This window comes from Meriones unguiculatus, chromosome 11, assembly GCF_030254825.1.
Source record: "Meriones unguiculatus strain TT.TT164.6M chromosome 11, Bangor_MerUng_6.1, whole genome shotgun sequence".
In the NCBI taxonomy this organism is placed as follows: domain Eukaryota; kingdom Metazoa; phylum Chordata; class Mammalia; order Rodentia; family Muridae; genus Meriones; species Meriones unguiculatus.
Window position 1 is genome coordinate 17,986,900 of NC_083359.1, and position 20,921 is coordinate 18,007,820.

A 20,921-nucleotide genomic window follows, 5' to 3' on the forward strand; every position below is an offset into this window, starting at 1 on the left:
GGGCTGGGGAGAAAGGACGAGAAGTACATTCATGGAAGGACCGAAAGGCATGTTCATTATTGTTCACAGCATGTTGCGTAATAGCCTAGAACGGAGACCAAACCGAATGTTAATCAACGGCAGAATGGACAAATAAACCGTGGTACAACCTAACAACGGCAAATTTGACAGCAACGAGAAAGAACACATTTCTGCCACACAAGAACGAATTTGGGCGAGTCTCAAGGGCAAGTGTTGAATGAAAGAAGAGAACAACACATAAGGTTTTACTCCTTTGAATTCTAGAAACAAGCCATCTGGCGATTAGTGGTAAGCTTTGGGAGGAGAATGAGAGGGATCAAGGGGAGTTGTGGGGTGTGCAGAATGCTCTAGGTCATGATTTTGGTACAGCCCCCACAGACGTGCCCACTTTGTCTAAATTAGTTGCGCTCCGCACTCAGGAAATGTATGCTTTGCTGTGTATTTGATATCCATCTGTTGGAATTAAAACTGTAAGAGATTAAGAGTGCACATTGGAGGTTTGCTGAACAGAGGGAGCAAGCTTCAGTCTCTACTGTAAATTATAGAGCAGATAATGTAGAAGGTGAGGACAGCTCTTTGAATGTCCCCTCCAAAACAGGTTGGAACTTAATCGCCGCAGTAACAGAATAGGTCACAGACTAAGGGTGTTGCCAGAAAAATGGACTGGTTATCCCAGGAATGGGTTCCTGATAAATGAATAACTCAGGCTGAATTGTCCTCTGGTACATGAGTGAGTGAGTGCATGCGTGTGTGTGTGTGTGTGTGTGTGTGTGTGTGTGTGTGTGTGTCCTTACTGTGTGGTGCCCTCTGAGCCCTCTCCACATGTTCATTCCATGTTTTTGGATCTCCTAGTCTCCAGAACTATATGAACCAAATCTCTGTTCTTACAGATAACCCAGCCTTGGGCAATCTCAGTGTCGGTTCTATTGAGAAAAAAGGCTCTACTCTGCTAATGACCACACGCAAAGGAAGGGGCCCAGGCAGAACTCCATGCCAGCATCTGAAACAGCACCCCACACTCTCCTGCCACAAAATATAAGTAGCCCACAAATACTCACGAAAAGTATGACACAGATGAAGAGCTGGGCTTTGAGATCAGAGGGCTCCAAGCTTGTCCCCATCAGATTCCCCTAAACCCATAAACGTCTCCTTTGTCAAGTCATATAACCTTCCTAACCTTCAGTTTATGTGTCTCTGAAATCTAGACAGGGATAGAACATTCCTATGGAGTAGCGTTAACGCAGATGACAGCGAGCCTAAACCTAGCTTAGCAGGTATTCGGCATGGGAGCTTCCAATGTTAATCAGCAAGGAAGACAGACAAGATCGTCTGAGGAAGAAGAGACGTTCAGTGCCTCCGAGGTGATAGAGGGTAAATCCGGATCTGTCTTTCCAGTCCCCGAGGGCACAACTCCCTAAAAGCCAAGGAAACATACAGAAGTGAATTCATTGACACGTGGACTTGGGGCCCTGATGACTCGTCAAAGGAAGAAATGATTTTCTGCAGAAGGCATCCAGCCAGATGGTTATAAATGAGAGTGAGCACACAGGCCTTTCTTAATGACTAAATTTCTTTAACTAAAAATCTAATTTTATTGTGGTATAAATCACACTTTCTTGAAGTAGGGAATTAATTTTAGATTTTTCATTCACTGTTCATAACCTTTCCATGAATCTGACAGCCAAATCATTCTAAATGTCATTTAACCAATACAATACAACAGCTTTATTCCTCGTTGTACCCTTCCTGAATCCATTATCTCCCACTATAATGTAGAAGAACTTAAGTAAAAAAGAAATTACCATTTCAAAAAGCTGCAGTTTTACTGTGCAGTTGAACAGCATAATCTTTATTTTTAAATCAATATAATGTGAGTGCTGAGTAATATTTTTCCGAATCCAGAAGTGCCTCACTACCAAAAAAAAAAAAAAAAGGAGTTTGAGGGCTGTCTAAAGTGTTTGAACAAAGCAGCTCCAATGCCAGGCCTGGAGCCCTCCCTTCCTTCCACCCCGCCATGTCCATCTTAGGGACAGAGCCTGAGGCTCAGGAGATGGCAGGTGTGCCTTCCCCTGACCTCAGCCCTGTGACTCCTCAGCCATGGTCCCAGCCATGCCTGGGTTTAGGAAAGTGGGATATGACAAACACCTTCAACTGAGAAGTGACGGTCCAGGAGGCCAGGGTATACAGATTATTAGAGGATATCCCGCTGTAGATGGCCAGGACCACAGGGGTCACGGTGTCACTATTCTGAGGCAGAGTCCCCCATGGCAGCTCCTCAATCCGGCCATAGAGGGGCTGAGGAAGCTGCTGCCGTCAGGATTCCTCAGAGCCTAGCTTCCAGAACATGCTACAAAAGGAAGCCCACACACTCGGTTTCTGAACTGCCGCGTGCGGGGACCGACACCCCTTCGATGCTGAGATGCCAACAGCAAGTTTCTCCGAACAGAGAAGCTCACAGAACCAAGGCCGCCTTAGCTGGCATCCTTGCACCTCCTCCACAGACTCATTTGAATTTTAAAAACTCCGCTCTACCCACTTTCATTTTCACTAGCAAGACACCATTCTGCAATTAAAATCTCCCCCTGGACTGACAGCAGACAGCTAAATAAAGCAGTGTCTCGTGTGGCATGGGTTCCGTGACTGGCTCCCACTCACTGAGCAGGCACAAGCATCTTGTAGGATCTCTCTCTCGTTTGGGTGGCTGAAGTAGCGGCAGAAGGAAAGCCATTGCACCGGGAGGCTTCCGGCATGTGCCTCTGAAGCTTCTCGGCCAGGTGGCAGAGAAGGCTGGAGAGCTGACTCTAAACTGGGGGTTAGCTTGAGATCCAGGCTAAAGAATCAGGAAGGTAGGAGGGGCTGGGGAGATGGCTCAGTGGGGCACAAGCCTGCTGAGCAAGCCTGCATCCAGAGCTGTAGATAGATAGATAGATAGACAGACAGATAGATAACCAGAAAGATGAAGGTTTGTTGTTGGTTTTTTGTTTGTTTTTTTGTTTTTTGGTTTTTTTGTTTTGTTTTGTTTTTTGTTTTTTTCTGAGAAAAAAGGACATCTCCTGTTTTCTCCACTCAGACAGAGCCTACTCCAAGAAAGAACCAAGCCATAGGGCTCCTGAAGATGTCAGCTAGGGGAGAACTCATAGCCCATCTCCTTCCTCATAAAGAACAGGGTCATGATGGCTGTCTGGAGTTATGGAGCTGTGTGTAAACTCCTGTTACCTCGCCTTAAAGCCAGGCCAGTGTAAAAAGGTGAAGGAAGTGGAGACATTTAGACGCTGGAATAGCTGAGGGAGTTTGACTCACATCACAGATGCTGACATCTGTCCATCATCAGCCCTGCCAAGAGGCTGCCTGGGCAGATGAGCCCTGCCTTGCTTGCATACTACCACAAGTGTCCAATGGGGAAGGGGCAGGAGCAGAGCCTGGCCACACGGACAGAGACAGTATGGTTCTCTCACACTTTGGAGCTGAGACACAAACAGGGAGGTGAGCACATTTTGTATGCCCTCTGTTTCCGGTCCAAGCACAAACGCGCCTATGTGAAAAGATGAGCTGGCTGCTCATTTTCTCGTTCAAAAGTAACAGAGGGCTGGGGAGATGGCACGGAGGGGAAAGGACTCGCCAAGCAAGCGGCAGTTGTGAGGACTGAAGTTCAGATCCCCAGTGCCCATGTAAGTGCTGGCTGGTCATGGCACCCAGCCTATGACCCCAGCACATGGGCAGCACAGACAGAGGCTCAGGCTAGCTAGGCCAGCCAAATCAATGAGCTCTGAGGTTCAACTGAGAGACCGTGCCTCAGTACAAGATGGCAGTGATTAAGGCACACACTAACATCAATCCATGGTCTCTTCACACGCATGCATGGTGTGGGGAGTGAGGGACTGAGCCCCGTGCAGCTGGTGATCCTGTCTACTCGGGAGACAAAGGCAGGAGGATGGCCAGTTCAAGGCTCCCGAGAGACTTCAAGGGCAGCCCGAGCAACCTAGTGAGACTCTATTTTAAAAAGCAAACCAGGCCTGGCAGTGCATGCATGCCTGTAATCCAGCCTTTGGGAGGCTGTGGCAGGAGGGTCTCTCTGAGTTGAAGGCTAGTCTGCTCTACATAGCAAGTTTCAGGACAGCTAGGGCTATGTAGAAAAGCCACATCTCAATAAAACAAGGGAATAACAATAACAACAACAAAAAAAATGGAACTCTGTGGTAAAGCATATGCATAGCATGTGAGAGGCCCTAACCTCCCGGGCTCACAGGATAAAAAAGAAAAAAAAATATTAAACACACACACACACACACACACACACACACACACACACACGTATGTATGTATATATACATATATGTATATATATATATATATATATATATATATATATATACACAGATAAAATCTGAATACTAAGATTTTAAGTTGTAGATAGCCATGCTACTTCTGTTCTTGAGGCCATCCTCCTTCCACAGCAAAGGTAGAGCTACCTCAGCTACAGCACAGGGAACCACTAACCTGAATTACACGGGATCAATACAGTCTCCAATCCATCACTCCACCCTATCAGAAATCAGGGCCTGAACTGAAGGACCACTGAGAGCACAGACAGGCACTTGACACTTGTATCTCTCTGACAACCCAACAAATTAAAACCTAATGATCATTCTGATGGGAAAAGTAATCCTTGTTGCCCTAGAAGAAGCCATCACTGTGCACAGGCCTCTCATGACAGTCCACGGCCTGAGGCTCTGATATGGCAGCCCGAGGGGCCTCATCACTCAAATGTCATTTCCACCAATCCGAGGCAGGTGTGCTGAAACACCAGCAGCCTATACGGAGCCTCTCACTGCTCTCTACAGTGTACCAGACTGTATACAGCATCCGCCTGACTTGTGGTCCTCAGAGCCTCTATCCTCAGTATGAGATCTAGGACTCTGAATACATCACTTCTCTTCACAGAATGAAATCAAATTATATGAAGAACTTCTGTTAAGTGAGTTTCCCCACTAGACTGGTAGGACACACTCTTGACTATTTACTATTTATACATATATGTATGTATACACACACACACACACACACACACACACACACGTCAGTTTTCACAAAGCACAGAGAGGCCCTGTACTATATTACCCACTCTGAGAAGTTTTTTGTTTGTTTGTTTTGTCTTGCTTTGAGATAGAGTCTCATATAGCCAAGGCTAGCCTAAAACTCGTTACGTTGCCAAGGATGACTTGAAACTTCTGAACCTTTCATTTCCACGACTGGAGTGCTGGGATTACATGTGTGTGCCGCTGGGTCGGAATTATGTGTTGCACAGGACCAAACCCAGGGCTTCGTGCAAACAACCAACTGAGCACTCCACCAACCGAGTGTCAGTCCTATTTGAAAAGCTCCATACCCACCAAGCGAACAATACCACCCCTCCCCCCTGCCGGGTTGTATCCCAGCAATATAAACTCCATTGGTGAATTGAGGCCACCAGGCAGACATCTGAGAGAGGAGAGCAGAACGCAAGGGCAGTTGTACCAGGCAGAAGGCGGGCGGCGGTTTTAACTACTCATTTAGGATGCCCTCTAGGGACCATCCAATAGATGACATTACAGCACCAACTCTTCAACAGGACGAGCTCATCTGCCATCAACAAGCTCCAGATGGGGCTTAGGACAACCTGTGCCTAGAAAATTAAAAGGAAGCAGGATGAGCAGGGGAGAGTGTCCTCAGGCTTCTGTTCTTGTTTTGGTACTTGGGGTGAGAGGTCACTTTTATATAGACCTGACATAGATACAGATTACTTCAAAGTCCTGGTAAGTGGAGGTTGGATGGAGCTGGATGGAGCCTGTGCGAGGGTAAGCCAGCAGGGAGAGGGTGACTGCAGACCACGGCTAGGCAAGAGTAGTGTCTGCCCAGGCAGGAGAAAACCAGACACATCTAAAGTGGCTGATGTCTTAGGGCAAGATTGTGTTCTTTCCTGGGGTGGGGGAGGGGGCTTCTAACCAGAAACCAGCATCTTGCTCAGAAACAAGTCTCCTGTCACATGTCCTCCCCTTGGCCATTGTCCCCTCCAACCTTCCAGACATCTCCTCCACCTATTCTTTCTTCCTTTTCATTTTGAGATAGGTACTCACATAGCCCAGGCTGGCTTCCAATACACTATATAATCGCAGATGACCTTGAACTGCTGAGCTTCCTGCTTCCACCCCCGGAGGGCTAGGATCACAGGTGTGCACCACCATGCCAGGTTGATGCATCGCTTGGGATTGAAGCTGGGGCTTCTGAAGTGCTGGGCAGGCACAGTTTTCCTGAGGGATAGCCCCAGTTCTCACTTCCTGTTTCCCCAGTAACTCTCCAGGACAGCGGCTCAAAGCAGGGTCTCTTGGCAGAGCTCCTGGTGAGTTTCCTAAGTTTGCTCATTCCTTCATAATAGCACATTCATTCACTCTCTGCCATCCCCAGAGAGAGAGAGAGAGAGAGAGTGGTACCAGGACAGCCACAGTCCCCATGTAGATCATAACCTCATGCAGAGCCGGGCAACCAAGAAACAAGACAACCCAGACACAAACCACCCTGTGATGAGAAGCGCTGTACTTTGGTGGGGGCACTAGCCAGTCACAGGGCTTGGGTGGGTAGGTGGGAGGGTGAAGGACTGTTTCAGACAAGATAGTCAAGGAGGTCTTCACATCAGGACAGTGTTTGCAAGAAAGATTGATGCCATCCAAGTGTCACCTGCATTTGCTCCTGGACTGCTCTCTTTCTCCTCCTGTCCCCTGGGCCAGCTTCCCTCTCCAGGACCTTCTCTGCCTCTGGTCCTGTGTTTATGGTCCCCAGACCTTGCTGTCAGGCAGAGGGAGTGGAGGACATGTGGCACTCAAAGTTAAGAGCCAGCAACGGGTCCTAGAATTGGCAGTGAACTGTTTCCAACTGGCTGAGCCCCTCCTCGCATCTCCCCTCCTATATCCCGAAGGAACACGGACTCCCATCGTGCCCCGGGAACCTCTGCATCACGTATCTTCTGTCCAGACTTGATGGGCTTGGATTGTTGTCTGAATAAATCACTGGGGTGGGCTCCCTTGCGTTTCTGCCTAGGCTCAGGAAAAGAACCCCCCTCCCAAGCTTTGAATAGGAGGCACTCTCACTGCACCGCCCTGACACTTATATTAGAAAGTGGAACTTAAAGTTGTTTAAATTAAATGAGTCATATTTAATTAAAAAGCCTTTAAGGCACAATAAGGCTCTTTTTCAATTTTCTTTCCTAACAGAGTCCAAAGGAAGAAAAGCACCAGGGGTCAACACAGCTGGACTGATATTTGCTTAGAACCTCGCTCATCTGGGAACATCGACGGCCTCCTCTCTGTCCTCTCCCAGAGCCCACACGGCATTCTCTGCAGACGCCAGCGTCCTTACCTGAGGATGGCGGTGCTGCTAAGATGCTCTTGAGGACGCGGGAGGCTGCACAGAGCACGCAGGGTCAGCACTCTGCTAACATGTGCCTGTTAGGGAGCCAGCCATGAGTCACCCACACATCCCCAGCAAGGACCTCGTACTTGAGGCAAATGCATTAGAGCTCTCTCCCATCCCAAATAGCCTGAATCAGGCCTTCTCCGACGGGCATCCGTCAGAAGGCGCAGTGCGCAATGCAGAGGGAAGAGGGCATCTTGTCTTCTCTCACAGCTAACGTCACAGTTCCCAAACAGGCAACAACTCAGGTAGCCCTAGGCATACCCAAGTACTGTGCATCCCGTACCTAGCCTAGCAGCCAGCCTGAAAGAGGTGCCCACCAGTGTTGCTGGGCCTCTGGGGTACCAAAGAACTGCTATGTTGTTGCAGGCAGTAGTCAGTGGCTGGGAGGGACAAGGCAGAGAAAGGCTTCTTCAGTTGGAACGGCATAAATATGAAACACCCACACTGACCAGAGCTGCTCTTATCCCAGGCCAGTGTGTCATCCATGACCTGCTCTCACCCTCCGTGAACCCGCTTGCTCGTTTGCTTCAGCCCATATGCATGCTAGGATTCCTTCCCCTTGGTGTTGTGGGCGTGGGTCCCGAGTCCTGTACGAGTCTTGGGTATCTCTGGCTGCCCTCAGGGTGGTCTTCCCCGTTGTCACTCCAGGCAGCTCTGACCACTCACTATCCTTCAGTCACCCTCATGAGGTGGGGATAGTCTGATGGGACCTCCATCCCGTTATCCCATCTTGGACAAGCCTTACGCCCAGTGTGTCTGGATGATTCCTGCTCCCACCTCCAGGGAGAAGACCAGGGTCCACACAGGAGCACCTCAATGAAGAGGATCCTCTAGGCGGATCCTCCCCACAGGGGTTCTTTTACAGAGGAGCTGATCCACTTGGGGCTGCTTTGTACTGGAGCTAATGCTTAGGGCATCTCCATAAAGAAAGAGCTCTCCAATGCAGAGGCTCCCACGTGCAGGGGACCCCCCTAAAAGGTCTCCCACATACAGGGGCTCCCACACAAGTGGGCTAATCCACCTAGGGCTGCTTCACACGCTGGTCTCCACCCCCAGGCTCCCCTACACAGGGGTACCTCCATGCAGGAGGTAATCAACACAGGGGCTAAATCACATAGGACTCCCCCCACAGCAGGACCTGCTCCCCCATGCAGACTTGCCTGTGACTTACTTCAAAACCTCTCTTGTCTCTCTCCAGTGGCCCATGAAAAAGGCAGCCAGCACCAGCACTTTCCTACAAGGGGTCCTGACCCACCAATGCCTTTATCTGGCAGTCAGCAGCTTGGTTGCTGAGGCTGGGAATCTTCCCTCCCCAAGGTCAATGCTGCAGGGGCTCCCTGCTAAAAGGGAGACTGTCACAGTCATTCTCCAGGGAGTTCTCAAGGCCGAGTCTCTAAAGCAGAATTAGGCACCTGCACACCCTCGCACAGAGCCCTCCCCCAAAGCTGATGCCTTTCCTGCAGACAGTGATGGCCAGATCAGGCTACATTAAGGCAAGCTGCTGAGTCCCTACAGGTGTCTTGAAGAGACTCAAACACACAGCCAAGGGGAAGTTCATTCTCTGGGTTTCCATAGTAGCTGTCCAATAGACCCATGTCCCTCTTGGGAAGACAACAGAAAGAGGTGGGGGAGGTATGGCAGGGATGTGGTTGTATGAGTGTGTGTGTGTGTGTGTGTGTGTGTGTGTGTGTGTGTATGTGTTGGAGAAAGTGAAGAGGCTGTGCCCAGGCTGGCCCTGGGAGACTCTCTTGAACTCTGCTGCTCCCAGGAAGCAGGGTGCCTTCTCTGTTTTCTTTGGCCTGAGGCTCAGTGTCATCAGAGGGGGCCTTCCTCATGTCGTAAACGTGTGCCGAGAGGAAATGCAGGTAGCATCTGGTAGCACAAGCTGGGCAGTCAGAAAGCCAGGTGCAAACGCTGCTCGAAGGCTGTGAGGCCAGACTCCAACAGCTCACACCAGCCCTCAGTCTCAGCTGCCAGGAGTGTAAAAGAGTAAGCCAGACAGGAGACCTCGGCTAGCCTTTCTGAGAAGCCTGTGAAGTGGTGCTCCCAGAGCTTTAACCAGACAGAGGCTGTTGCTTAATGCTGTTGTCCTCAGCTCTGGAACTGGAGGGATTCCATGGTAAGAATCGGAATTCCCTTCAGCAATCGTTCTCTTACCCCTTCGAGAGGTCACATGCTCGTTATCCCAGTCTGAAGATGCCCCTGCTTCTCTTCCTCTCAATCCTGGCTCCACAGCTATTAAACGTTACAGCAGAAAAGGAGTCTGGAGCAACCGAGGTGCCTTGTGTCTGTTTGGGAGCAGAGCTGAGCTGGGGAGCTGGGGAAGCATCCATGGCTTGTCTGGGCTACTTACCCCAAACCAACTCTGTCTCCAGGCTGCTACTGGAGCCAGTAAGGTGTTAGCTCACCAAGAAAATGTGTATGATTGAGTCACAGCTCCCTGCCCTGCGGTCTTCTCTTACCAACAACAAACTCCAACTACATTTCAAAGCTGCTGCTCTGAGCCTCCACCTGAAGTGCGTGACCACAAGACCACACTAAACCCTGATACTTGCTCCTTTTTAGTCCGCTCCGTAGGGAGGGTTTGGACACAAGTGGTCTCGGTTCTTTTTGTGCTTCTGTAATGGAAGTCCTGAGACTGGGTACCACGAAATGAGCAGACATGTCTCGGCTCCCTGTTCTGGAGGCTGGCTGCAAAGAACGGCCTTAACGGTGAACATGGAAGCAGCGGAGGCAGAGTGCCAGAGAGCAAGAGACCAAACTCAAAGACTCACAAGGATCCCCCATTACCCAACCCTCCTCTTGTACCCCATTTCCTAAGACTGGCGTTGGGGTTGAAGTTCCCAAAAACTGTATGGGGAAACACACTCAAACCTTATCGCAGGCCTTGGAAGTGGGAGGAGGGGCGGGGTCAGTGATGAGGGGCAGAATGGAGAGCTCAGCTCTGCAGAACAGCCATCTTTGTAACAGCTCATGTTTCTCTGGCGCTTTTTCAGATGCCCAAGGCTGGCTCCCCAAGTGCCACATGATCTCTCCCAGCCTCCACCAGAGCTGTCCCATCTTCCACTTTGCCCCTGAACACTACCTCGCACGTCAGGACTTTCACACTGGCCATCGAAGCTGGGTTAGGGCCCCTGTTTCACCAGGCTCACCCCCATGAGCTTCTCACCCAAAGATCGAGTCATATGAAGCAGACCTGGAGTGAGACAGACTGTAGCCCAGGGCTGGAAGCCCACGTGCCAGCAGAGACAAGCCACAGCCTCTCACAACACAGTGAGGCAGCACATCAGGCTTCCTGGCTTTGTGGAAAGGCTCATCTGCAGAGGGGACAAGCAGGATGAGAGAGAGCTGGAGGGTAGAAATGGTTCGACTCAGAAGGGAGAAGAGAAATAGGCTGCCACTCACCAATGCGCTCAGCCCCGTGGGCGTCTCCTGCTGTTCGGTCTAGAGAACAGCACCCGGTTGTCTGCCACCCAGCCATCTAGTCAGGCCACCAACAGGTCCCTCATGGACTACTTGGACAACAGTTTCCCTCGTCTACCTGGCCGATGTCTTTTTCCTCTTTTGCCAGCAGGTGTGTATATCATAATTCGTGGCTGATCAACATTGCCAACCCAGCTCCCAACCCCACATAGAGGCCCCCACTTCCCTGAGGGTCCTTTGCAAGCCCCACCATGTCCAGAATCTGTGTGCCACTCCACATGCCTCTCACTAAACTCTTCCGGTTCTGAATCAGGATCCAGGCCTGAGGGCGGGGTGTGTGTGTGTGTGTGTGTGTGTGTGTGTGTGTGTGTGTGTGGTCCTGAACATTCTGTTTGTTTTCTCCTTTCTCTTAAACCCACTTTTCCACAATGAGCTCTCGGCCTAGGGGTGGGGACAGGAGCTTCCTGTACAGCACAGTTCATGACTGGTTTTACTTCTGATACAGCAGCAGCCCCTCCAAAGGGCTAAGCTTTGAATTCTGATACACATTTTCCTTTAGAATGTATAATGGATTGCAGGTTAACCTGCCCCAGTCTACACGGCCTTAGAGGTCCAGATGCCCCTCAGTGGAGGAATGGATACAGACATTGTGGTATATCTACACAATGGAATATTACTCAGCAATAAAAAACAAGGAAATCATGAAATTTGCAGGTAAATGGTGGGATCTAGAAAAGATCATACTGAGTGAGCTATCCCAGAAGCAGAAAGACACACATGGTATATACTCACTCATATTGACATATAATACAGGATAAACCTACTAAAATCTGTACACCTAAAGAAACTGATCAAGAGGGAGGACTCTTGCTAAAATGATCAATTCCTATCCAGAAAGGCAAAGAGGATGGACATCAGAAGAAGGAGAAAAGAGGGAACAAGTCAGGAGCCTGACACAGAGGACCTCTGAAAGGCTCTGCCCTGCAGACTGTCAATGCAGATACTGAGACTTATGGGCAACCTTTGGGCAGAGTGCAGGGAATCTTAGGAAAGAAGTGGGAAGCAGTAAGATCTGGAGAGGACAGGAACTCCACAAGGAGAGCAACCGAACCAAAAAATCTGAGCACAGGGGTCTTTCCTGAGACTGATACTCCAACCAAGGCCTATGCATGGAGATAACTTAAGACCCCTGCACAGATGTAGCCCATGGCAGTTCAGTATCCAAGTGGGTAATAGGAACAGGGACTGTCTCTGACAAGAACTGGTTGGCTTGCTCTTTAATCACCTCCCCCTGAGGGGGAAGCAGCATTACCAGGCCACAGAAGAAGACAATGCAGCCACTCCTGATGAAACCTATTTGACTAGGATCAGAAGGAAGGAAAAGAAGACCTCTCCTATCAGTGAACTTGGGGAGGGGCATGCAAGCAGAGGGTGGAGGAAGGGGGGGATTGGGATGGGAGGAGGGAGGGAACCACAGGGAGGATACAAAGTGAATAAAGTATAATTAATAAAGAATTAAAAAAAAAGAATATATAATGGGTTGCAGGTTAACCTGCCCCAGTCTACATGGCCTTAAAGGTGTTTCATTCCTAAGAAGCCACTATCTACAACCACTTGGGCCAGGAGACTCTTAGTCCAGGGTCAGCTGCAGGACGTGATGTACATTATGATAGTTTGAAGCACTGGGGTATAATGGTGTGTGCTGCAGCAGTCCAAGCAAGATGGAGCAGAATTGTAAGGAGTAGCCGTTCCTTCCCCACAGCCCACTCAAGTTCCCCAAGTGGATGTAGGAGTCACAGCACCCATGAGGACACAGCCAGAGGATGTCTCAGCGGGATGCAGTGAGGGGTGGGGTGCAGGTGGACAAGCTCTGGGGTAGGAGAGCAGGGATGCTGGGATTTGAAGCACCCCGGCTGCGTGCAGCGCCATGGCCACCCTACGCAGGTGACACTCAGTAGCTGCCATCTTCCTCCAACCCCTCTCCTCCCACCCTCAAGTATCCGGAGCAGCTGAGCCATGGGCCCAAACCAACTTCCAACAGTAGGCCATCCCATACCACCTGTGTCCTGGAGAGCGGACGTGTGGGGCCTGAGGGAAAGCATCCCATCTTGGGAACTGGGTTAGGGACGCAGGAGGCACCAACTACTTCCTCCTTTATTACTCCATAAATAAACCTAATTTTCTTTAGGCTAAAGTTGAGCATTTAATTTAGTCATTACATCTTTTCTATGTTAGAAAAGATCATTAACATAGTTGTTTAATTCTGTCTGTGAACTCAGCCTCCCTTCGGCAACAGCCATTTACTCCCTCCCCCACATTGCAATAAGTCTCAAGCTCTTGGGATGGAGTCAGAATTCCCATTCGGCTGAGCTTAGCACAGGGTGGGCGCACATAGCCAGGCGCAGAGACCTGATGCTTACTTAGATTTAAAGCACGAGGTATCCCTAGCTGGCTAGAATAGCCCAGGGCTCGTACAGAGCCTGTGGGAGATCAGCCTGGAAGTTCAACAAATGTAACAAAAAGACATAACATACCCCACACCGCACATGTGGCAGAGAAGCCCATTCTTTAGAGTCACGTGCTGATGTGAAGACGCCAGCTTGCGTGCCAACCAAACAGAAGAGAGCAGAGGAGAATAAGAGGAACCAGGGGGCATATCTCAGCGGGTGATGTGTCTCAGTGGTAGAGCACCTGCCTAGCATGCAGATGGCCCCTGTATTTGTGGAAAGGCTTAAGTAGGCAGACATGGTGGCATCAGAGGCAGGAGGACAGCCACAAGCTTGAGGCTGGCCTGCCCTACCCAAAGGAAGTCTATCTGCCTGAAATGGATGCTCCAAATGCAGCTTCATCAGAACCATAGAACACGAGGTCTTTTCTTCAGGGAAAGTTTTCGATCATGGTTTTAAACATCAGGAAAAAAAAATAGGAAGAGAGTTCTGCTTCCTTTAAATAGAGAAGCAAGCTTTAAAGGACAAACTTTAACCCAGATTGCCCTGGCATCGAAGAAGGCCATCGCTCCAGGCCTATTGGTGCACAACCGTAATCTCAGCACTGAAAAGATGGAGACAGGAAGGACTTGACTTCAGAGTCAGTCTGGGATGCAGAGCAAGACCATAATAAAGAAATAAAGTCCTAGCACTTGGGAGGCAGAAGCCAGTGGGTTTCTGTGAGTTCAAGGCTATATAGTAAGACCTTGTCTCAAAAACATAAAATAAAAAAAAAGAACTAAGTTAGTCCTGGTGCTGTGACTCTCAGAGCTGCCACATTTAGCTCATGTGGCATAGGAGATCATATCCAGGACCTCATTCATCCTAATCAAGCATACATTCTACCAATGAACTAGCTCCCCAGACTGGGAGGAGAGATACGGTCACTATTTTGTATCTTCCTGGCAGAAGAGAACACACCAAGGTCCAGAGAGATGAGGCAAAGCAACAGATGACAGACAGCAACCACTTTGAGCATCTCCCATTCAGTACCAACATGCTGACTCCCTCTGTGATTTCCTTAAATGTCTCCCATTCAGAAAACAGGGCCTGCTTCTGTTGGAGGACTCCATTTCTGGAGCTGTGTCCTCTACTTATTGTGGTTAGTGGCAGGACAAGGCCTAGAAGAAGCCTCATAGCAGAGACCACAGCAGTGGAGGAAAAGGACAAGTGTTCAGCCTTGGCAGTGTGCCACTCATGGGGGTTCTTAGAGTCAGCCTGGCACCAACATACTTTTTTCTGAATGGGAAGCCAGAGTGATAACCCAAGAGTCACAGAGGATAAATCAAGTTGACAGTTGGGGCTTGGCAAAGTTGACGATACAGCTTGCCCAAAAGATGGAAACCACAGCCCTGTTTACAGTGCATGGCCCAATGTCCCAATGACAAGGGTGTGGCGCCTCCTAGAGAGGCATAGATTATGTAGCTGCAAAGGCAAAAAGAGCTGGATGCATAAATTAAGAGGAAGAAAAATAATGGCTTTCTGTGAACTCATAAATGCTCATTTTCCTGGGTCACGGAACTTTTCAAGGCCAATTAAAACTCTGTCGGTCATGATGTCGAAATGCTAAAGGGGACACGGGTCTGCCCACAGAGAGGGTGGGCTTCCTGGGAGGGAAGAGATGAGGAGCAGAGGAGGCGCTGTGTAGCCCCTGTCCAAGGAAAAAGTAAACCCCAAACAGTGTCAGGCCAGATGCGGCAGTCTCTAAACAGCTGTGGACACAGAGAGGGGCAGGACAGCCATGTGGGTACTCAGTGGTGGGTAGGTCTGTGGACATATTGGGGAAAGGGGTGTGACCACCTTCTGCATTTGTCTTAGTTTCCTATCTTGCTGCTAAGAGAAAATACTCTGGCAAAAAGCAACCCGGGGGACACAGGGCTTGTTTTAGTTCACAGTTCAAGGACCAGCCTGTCAAGGCTGGGGGAAAGCCAGGCAGCAGGAGCGATAGCAGCTGCCATGTGACTTCGGAAGTTAGAAGAAAACAGTGCACGCACACATGCATGCATGCTTTCTTTCTCAGCTTGCTTTCTCACGCTTATGAAGTCGCCTGCCCAGGGAATGGTCTGAGCCACAATTAAGAGGAGTCTTCCCATATCAATTAACATAACCAAAATAATCCCCCACAGGCCTGCCCAGAGGCCTGTCTCCCAGGAGATTCTGGGCTCTCTCAAGTTGGCAGTTAACACTAGCCATCACAACAGCCACTGAGAACAGCCCCCCACGGGACTTAAAATCACCAACAGACCAGGCAGCTAGGAGTACTGCTAGAACCATCCTTCTCACACGTGTGCATGGAAGGAGTGGTGGCAACTCCCCCACCCCCACGCTTTTCTGCCCGCTTTTCTGCCCAGCGCCTGCTGAAATGGAAAGTGCCTGCATCCTGGGAACCTGTGAAAAACACAGATGCAGGACCCAGGCAGACCTGAACTGTTTGAAGCACATAGACGCTCAGGAGGCCCTGGGGTGGGCACAGTCCACATTAACTCTGCAAGTGGGGACATACCTAGGAGTGTGGCCCACTCCTGTAGAGAAAGGAAGGAGCCAGCCAGTCAGTGTAGAATAAGAGCTTTTGAATCTGTCTTAGTTAGGGTTTTATTGCTGTGAAGAGACACCATGGCAACTCTTATAAACTCATATTTAATTGGGGCTGGCTTACAGCATCAGAGCGTTAGTCCATCATCGTCATGGCGAGGAGCACGGCAGCGTGCAGTTAGACACGTAGAAGCTGAAGAAGAAGCTGAGAGTTCTACTGATCTGTAGGCAGCAGAAAGGGACTGTCTCACCGAGTGTAGCTTGAACATATGAGACTTCAAGGCCCACCTCCACAGTGACACACTTCCTTCAACAAGGCCACACCCACTCCAACAAAGCCACACCTCCCTATAGGCCAAGCACTCACACACATGCGTCTATGGGGGCCATTCCTATTCAAACCACCACAGAATCTGACCCCTGGGGTAGGCTGGAGTCAACTAATTTCATCTTTCATTTGCTCCTCAGAGACTTTCCTTTGAGAGAGTTTGCTAAGGCTGAGAACGTGGGTTTTACCTCTAAGCCCTGGGGTAATGTTAAAGGGACCTGTCCTATTTTGCATGTATAGTTACATGGTATACGTTAACACAGCATCAAAACAGGTAAAGTAAGAGAACGATGCAGATGGCTGCAGGCAGGTTCCCTGTCCTCCACCAGTTAGATCAGACCCTCGCACTAGGACTCAGCACCCAGCTCTCACTGAGGGAGCCCACGAATACCCATCCTGTAAAAACAGGGCAGTCCTCTGGGAGCTGTTGTTACATCACTCTTCATGCTCTTCTGACATCTCAGTTACCCATCATATGAAATCCTTCCCTGAAATGCATGGAACCAAAAATGGCTTGCATTTTGGATTTGGGAGGATTTGGGAATATTTGTACCCATATGACAAACTCTTTGAAGCATGAAACCCAAGTCAAAACATGAAATGTATTTATTTCTTATACATATAGCCTGCGGAAAAATGTAAAGATTTATTTTATTCTCTATCATATGCATGTGTGTGTGCGTGTGCTCATGAGGGCAGCAATTTTATCCAACACTGTCAGCGTGCCTGCCTTTTTTTTTTTTTTTTCCCTTTTCTTAATTGCTGCAGCCTGTCACAGGAAGTCAGGTGTGGCTTCTTCTGCTTGTGGAGTCACACTGGCCCTTAACTGACCTGTCCTGTTGGATTTCAGGTTTTGGGGGCAGGGGTGGTGACCGGCTCACTTGGGCCATGGTATAAGGTGGGAAAGGGGGGGTGTAAATGCTATAATAATTTAAGATTCCAATGAATTCTATTTTAGAGTTACTTCTTTTAAATCCAGAATGCTATTAGCATTCCAGGCCACATTTTGTGCCTCAGCTGTTAGAAGAGGCGCACCCTGCAGCTGCATGCCTCGACCACATCTGTGGAACAGCAAACTCCTGGAAGCTATTTCCACTGTAGTCTTTGCGCAAGACGCAATAGTTTGCTGACATTCACATAGGTTCTAGTTGTTTGTGTTTCTACATGTGTGTGAACATACATGCACACACACAAACACCGGCACACATGTATACACAAGAAACTCTACTGGCTTGCATCCTTCCCAGAAATAAGACCGCCTGAGGAAGATTCCAGAAGATTTCAGTGCAGCTTGGACAATGAGTTAGGACTATATGATTAGCTAAACAGTTCAAAGAAGAAACTGCTCAGAAGCCATGAGCCTCAAGGGCGACCTTGATACCAATCACTAAGATGTAAACCCAGGCCGGGTGGTGGCGGCAGCTCTCAGGAGGCAGAGGCAGGCGGATCTCTGGGTCTGAGGCCAGCCTGGCCTACAGAGTGAGTTCGGGGACAGCCAGGGCTACACAGAGAAAGCCTGATTTGAAAAACAAAAACAACAACAACAAAAGTGAGCCCAAGTGAATTGAGGTGCTCCCAGCTAGGAGGCAACACTGTCTACTGTCTCATAATGCAGAGAACTGTATGCAGGTAGAAAGGCCTCCCACCTGGCGGTCTAGTCTGAACTTTGGAAGAACCAGGGTGATCTCATGACAGATATTGGATTTTACATCAAGCTTTGATTGACAACAATCTAACATAAGACAAAACAAAACAAAACAAAAAACTAAGCCTCCATTTTGCTCATAAAAGTAATAAAACACGGAGAGGAAGAGAGAGACAAATAGAAGATTGGTTTCACCTACATGTAAAATAAAGGCATGTAAGTTAAAAAATAAATAAATAAAAGGAGGACCAAGAAGGGGCTGGAAAAATGGTTAAGAGACTTGCTCTTGCAGAGGACCTGGGTTCAAGTCCCAGCACCTATTATCAAGAGATTCATACCACCGGGAACTCCAGCTCCAGTGATCTGATGCCTTCTGGCCTGTGTGGGCCAGCTTGCAGGTGAGACACACAATCTCTCTCCCCACACACACACACACACAATGAGCAACTCAATCTTCGCTTAAAAGACGAAGATTAAAAGTCTTCAGAAGTCGAGCCTGTCTGTGATCAACAGTGGTCCAAGAAGGTTCTAGAGAAGGAGCAAGAACCAGGGCCTAGGTTAAGCGGTGGTTCTCAACCTTCCTAACCCTGTGACCCTTTAACACAGTTCCCCGTGTTGTGGTGACCTTCCAGCATAGATTTTGCTGCTTTGTAACTGTAATTTTGCTGTTATGATTATGAGTCATAATATAAATATCTGTGTTTTCTGATGGTCTTAGGCCACCCCGTGGGAAATGGTCGCAACACACAGGTTAAGAACTGCTGGGTTAGAGGAAGGGCGGAATGGGACACGCATTAAGAAAGGATGGCGTGGGCTGGGAAGATGGCTTGGCAGCCAAGAACGCTTGCTGTGCAGGCCTCCTCAGAATACCTGGGGCCTCGCTGGCCAGCTGGCCCGGTTGAAAGTCAGCAATCTCCAAGGAAAACTGACCAGAAGCCACCCACAGTTTCCACAGACTCGGCCCATTCACAGCACGACCACCTCGTTAATCACAGCTAGGAGCAGGCTTAAAGAATTAAGGCACAACAGAAAATAAAGCCGAAGCTGAGAGGAATGACCAAAGGCCAGCTTGTACCTGCCTCCAGGAGGTTGCGGTCATCTCCTCCTTCCTGAAGCAGACAGTGACTTTCTTGGACTTGGGAGGAACGGCTGGAACTGGTGTGGGTGTGGGTGTGTGTGTGACATTTAACCCCAAGCAAAAGGGAAGCCTTCCTTCCTCCAGTGCACACCACCTCCTCTCCCGTGGTTACATGAAGCCCCGGTGTTAAGTGGTCACATAGGGAGGCTCTGGGCGATGTTAACTTCCCTTCCATTTCCCACCAGCTAAATCCCACTTTAATTGGCTTGTCTCTTAATTGAAATAAGTGATCCGCTGAAAATGGCCAAGGAGCCTCCCCCTCCCCCTCTCAGGAAAGCGAGCTACCCATAAGGCCTGCCTGTTTGCTTTGCTATTCAATATTCAAGGATGGATCTGTAGGACTTAAGTGATGGTATTCCCCTTGGGATACGAGTATAAACATGAAGCCTTTCCCGCGTGGGAAACGTGACTCTCACCAACCCAGCCACTAGACTCCTTCAAAGCGACGTGAAGGTGTGTCCTTCACACATCTAGACAGGAGCAGTAGTGCTTCCACTTAATCGTCGACTCGAGACAAAAGCACACTGCACCAACTTCAGCAGGAGACACGCACTAAATTACTTCCGAAGCTCCCCGAGGAGTAAGGCTTGCAGGTTTGGGATTGCATGACAATTAAGCAAAAAACGAAAGGGAATTCAGTGCCATTTGATCAAATAATGCGCTAATCCTAACACACGCCGCGTGTCCCTTTATCCACTCTCCCGGAATGTTGACTCTTTCCGGTTAAGTCTGACTTCTCCTTCCCCAGCAAAGGGACACACAGGTACAGAGAAAGGAGCCCAGCGTGCATCAGTGTAAGACAATGGAAGGGAGGTTGCCTGGGAAGGCCCTGATAAGGGCTCAGCTTCTCAGAGCAAAGAGAAAAATCCCGGGTGGTTTCAGGGAAGGGGCTTCTCACTTTTCAAAGTTCGGCGTCCTACTCGAGGCATTTTCTAAAGATAACCTACATTCCACACGCACCCCAAGTTCATGAGGCCACAATCCAAATTCGCTGAGCCTGCTCCCTTGGGCAGGGCCAGGGTGTAAGATACTTAAGACCAGAGATCCAGGCCCTCGGGGGAGGTTTCTGAGAGTAAGTTTTCCAAGCTCCTTAGAAGTATTTATATACACCTAGCATGCCATTAATCACCTAGCATGCCATTAATCATTCTTATCTGTTCATTAAAGCTGTCTCCCTCAGGACCTCGGCTCGCCAATCCTTTCTCAGCTTGGTTCTCTTTTTTTTTCTTTTTCTTTTTCTTTTCTTTCTTTCTTCTTCTTCTTTTTTTTTTTAATCTATATACCCGAAGTGTGGCCTGTTTCTTTTTAAGACATATTTTGTCATTAAAATACTTCATCAGTTCATGTGGGCGTGCTCCCCCCAATTAGTCTGAATTTGTGGAGTCTTACTAAATACACAGGAAGGCCAGTCCTGGGAAGGTCTTTGTGGAAAGCTGAACGCGCAGTGAAAAAGCACGGTTTGGGGGCTGAGCTTTCACTGTCGAGAGGTTTTGGAGCCACAGCCCACCTGTGACAATGCTTGTTGCCTCCTCCTCTCCCCTACCAAAAAAGGAATGCAATTTGACTTTACACTGTGTTCTGATTGATCTGAAAGTGGGTCAGAAATCAAGCGCTGGAGAGCAGAAGACCAGTCTGTATGAGAAGTTACGTCAGCAGTTCCAGGACCATACCTCTGCCTGTGGCGACTCTCCCAGAACCACATCCAGGCTTCTGCCGGGTCCTTGGTCCATCCATCCTAGCACAGCTGGCAGGGAAACCCCAAGCAGGGCAAGGTGTGGCCAGAAGCCTCCCGGCTTCATTTTGTCCAGTCTGTTAGGAAAACAACAAAGGCTCCGTAAGAAAAGCAGGAGGAAGTCAGAGCAAGTCACGCCGGAGTTCATGCACATACAGAATCAGGTTCCG

The 20,921-nt window shown here is 49.1% G+C and overlaps 1 protein-coding gene and 1 long non-coding RNA gene across 3 annotated transcripts in view; one reads left to right on the forward strand and one right to left on the reverse strand.

Annotated features, from left to right (window-relative positions):
* The window catches only part of Fstl4 (follistatin like 4), a 395,011-nt gene that overhangs the window by 364,497 nt on the left and 9,593 nt on the right, over window positions 1-20,921 (reverse strand). For both annotated transcript variants that reach the window (XM_060363730.1, XM_060363729.1), the window contains exon 2: window positions 20,690-20,828. In XM_060363730.1, the coding sequence (XP_060219713.1) occupies window positions 20,690-20,818 (129 nt within the window). In that variant the 5' untranslated portion in view covers window positions 20,819-20,828. The remainder of the gene's footprint in view (window positions 1-20,689; window positions 20,829-20,921) is intronic.
* Window positions 156-2,646, forward strand: LOC132646470 (uncharacterized). The gene is made up of 2 exons (XR_009584762.1): window positions 156-309; window positions 912-2,646. It is a non-coding gene; the product is annotated as an uncharacterized LOC132646470 (long non-coding RNA).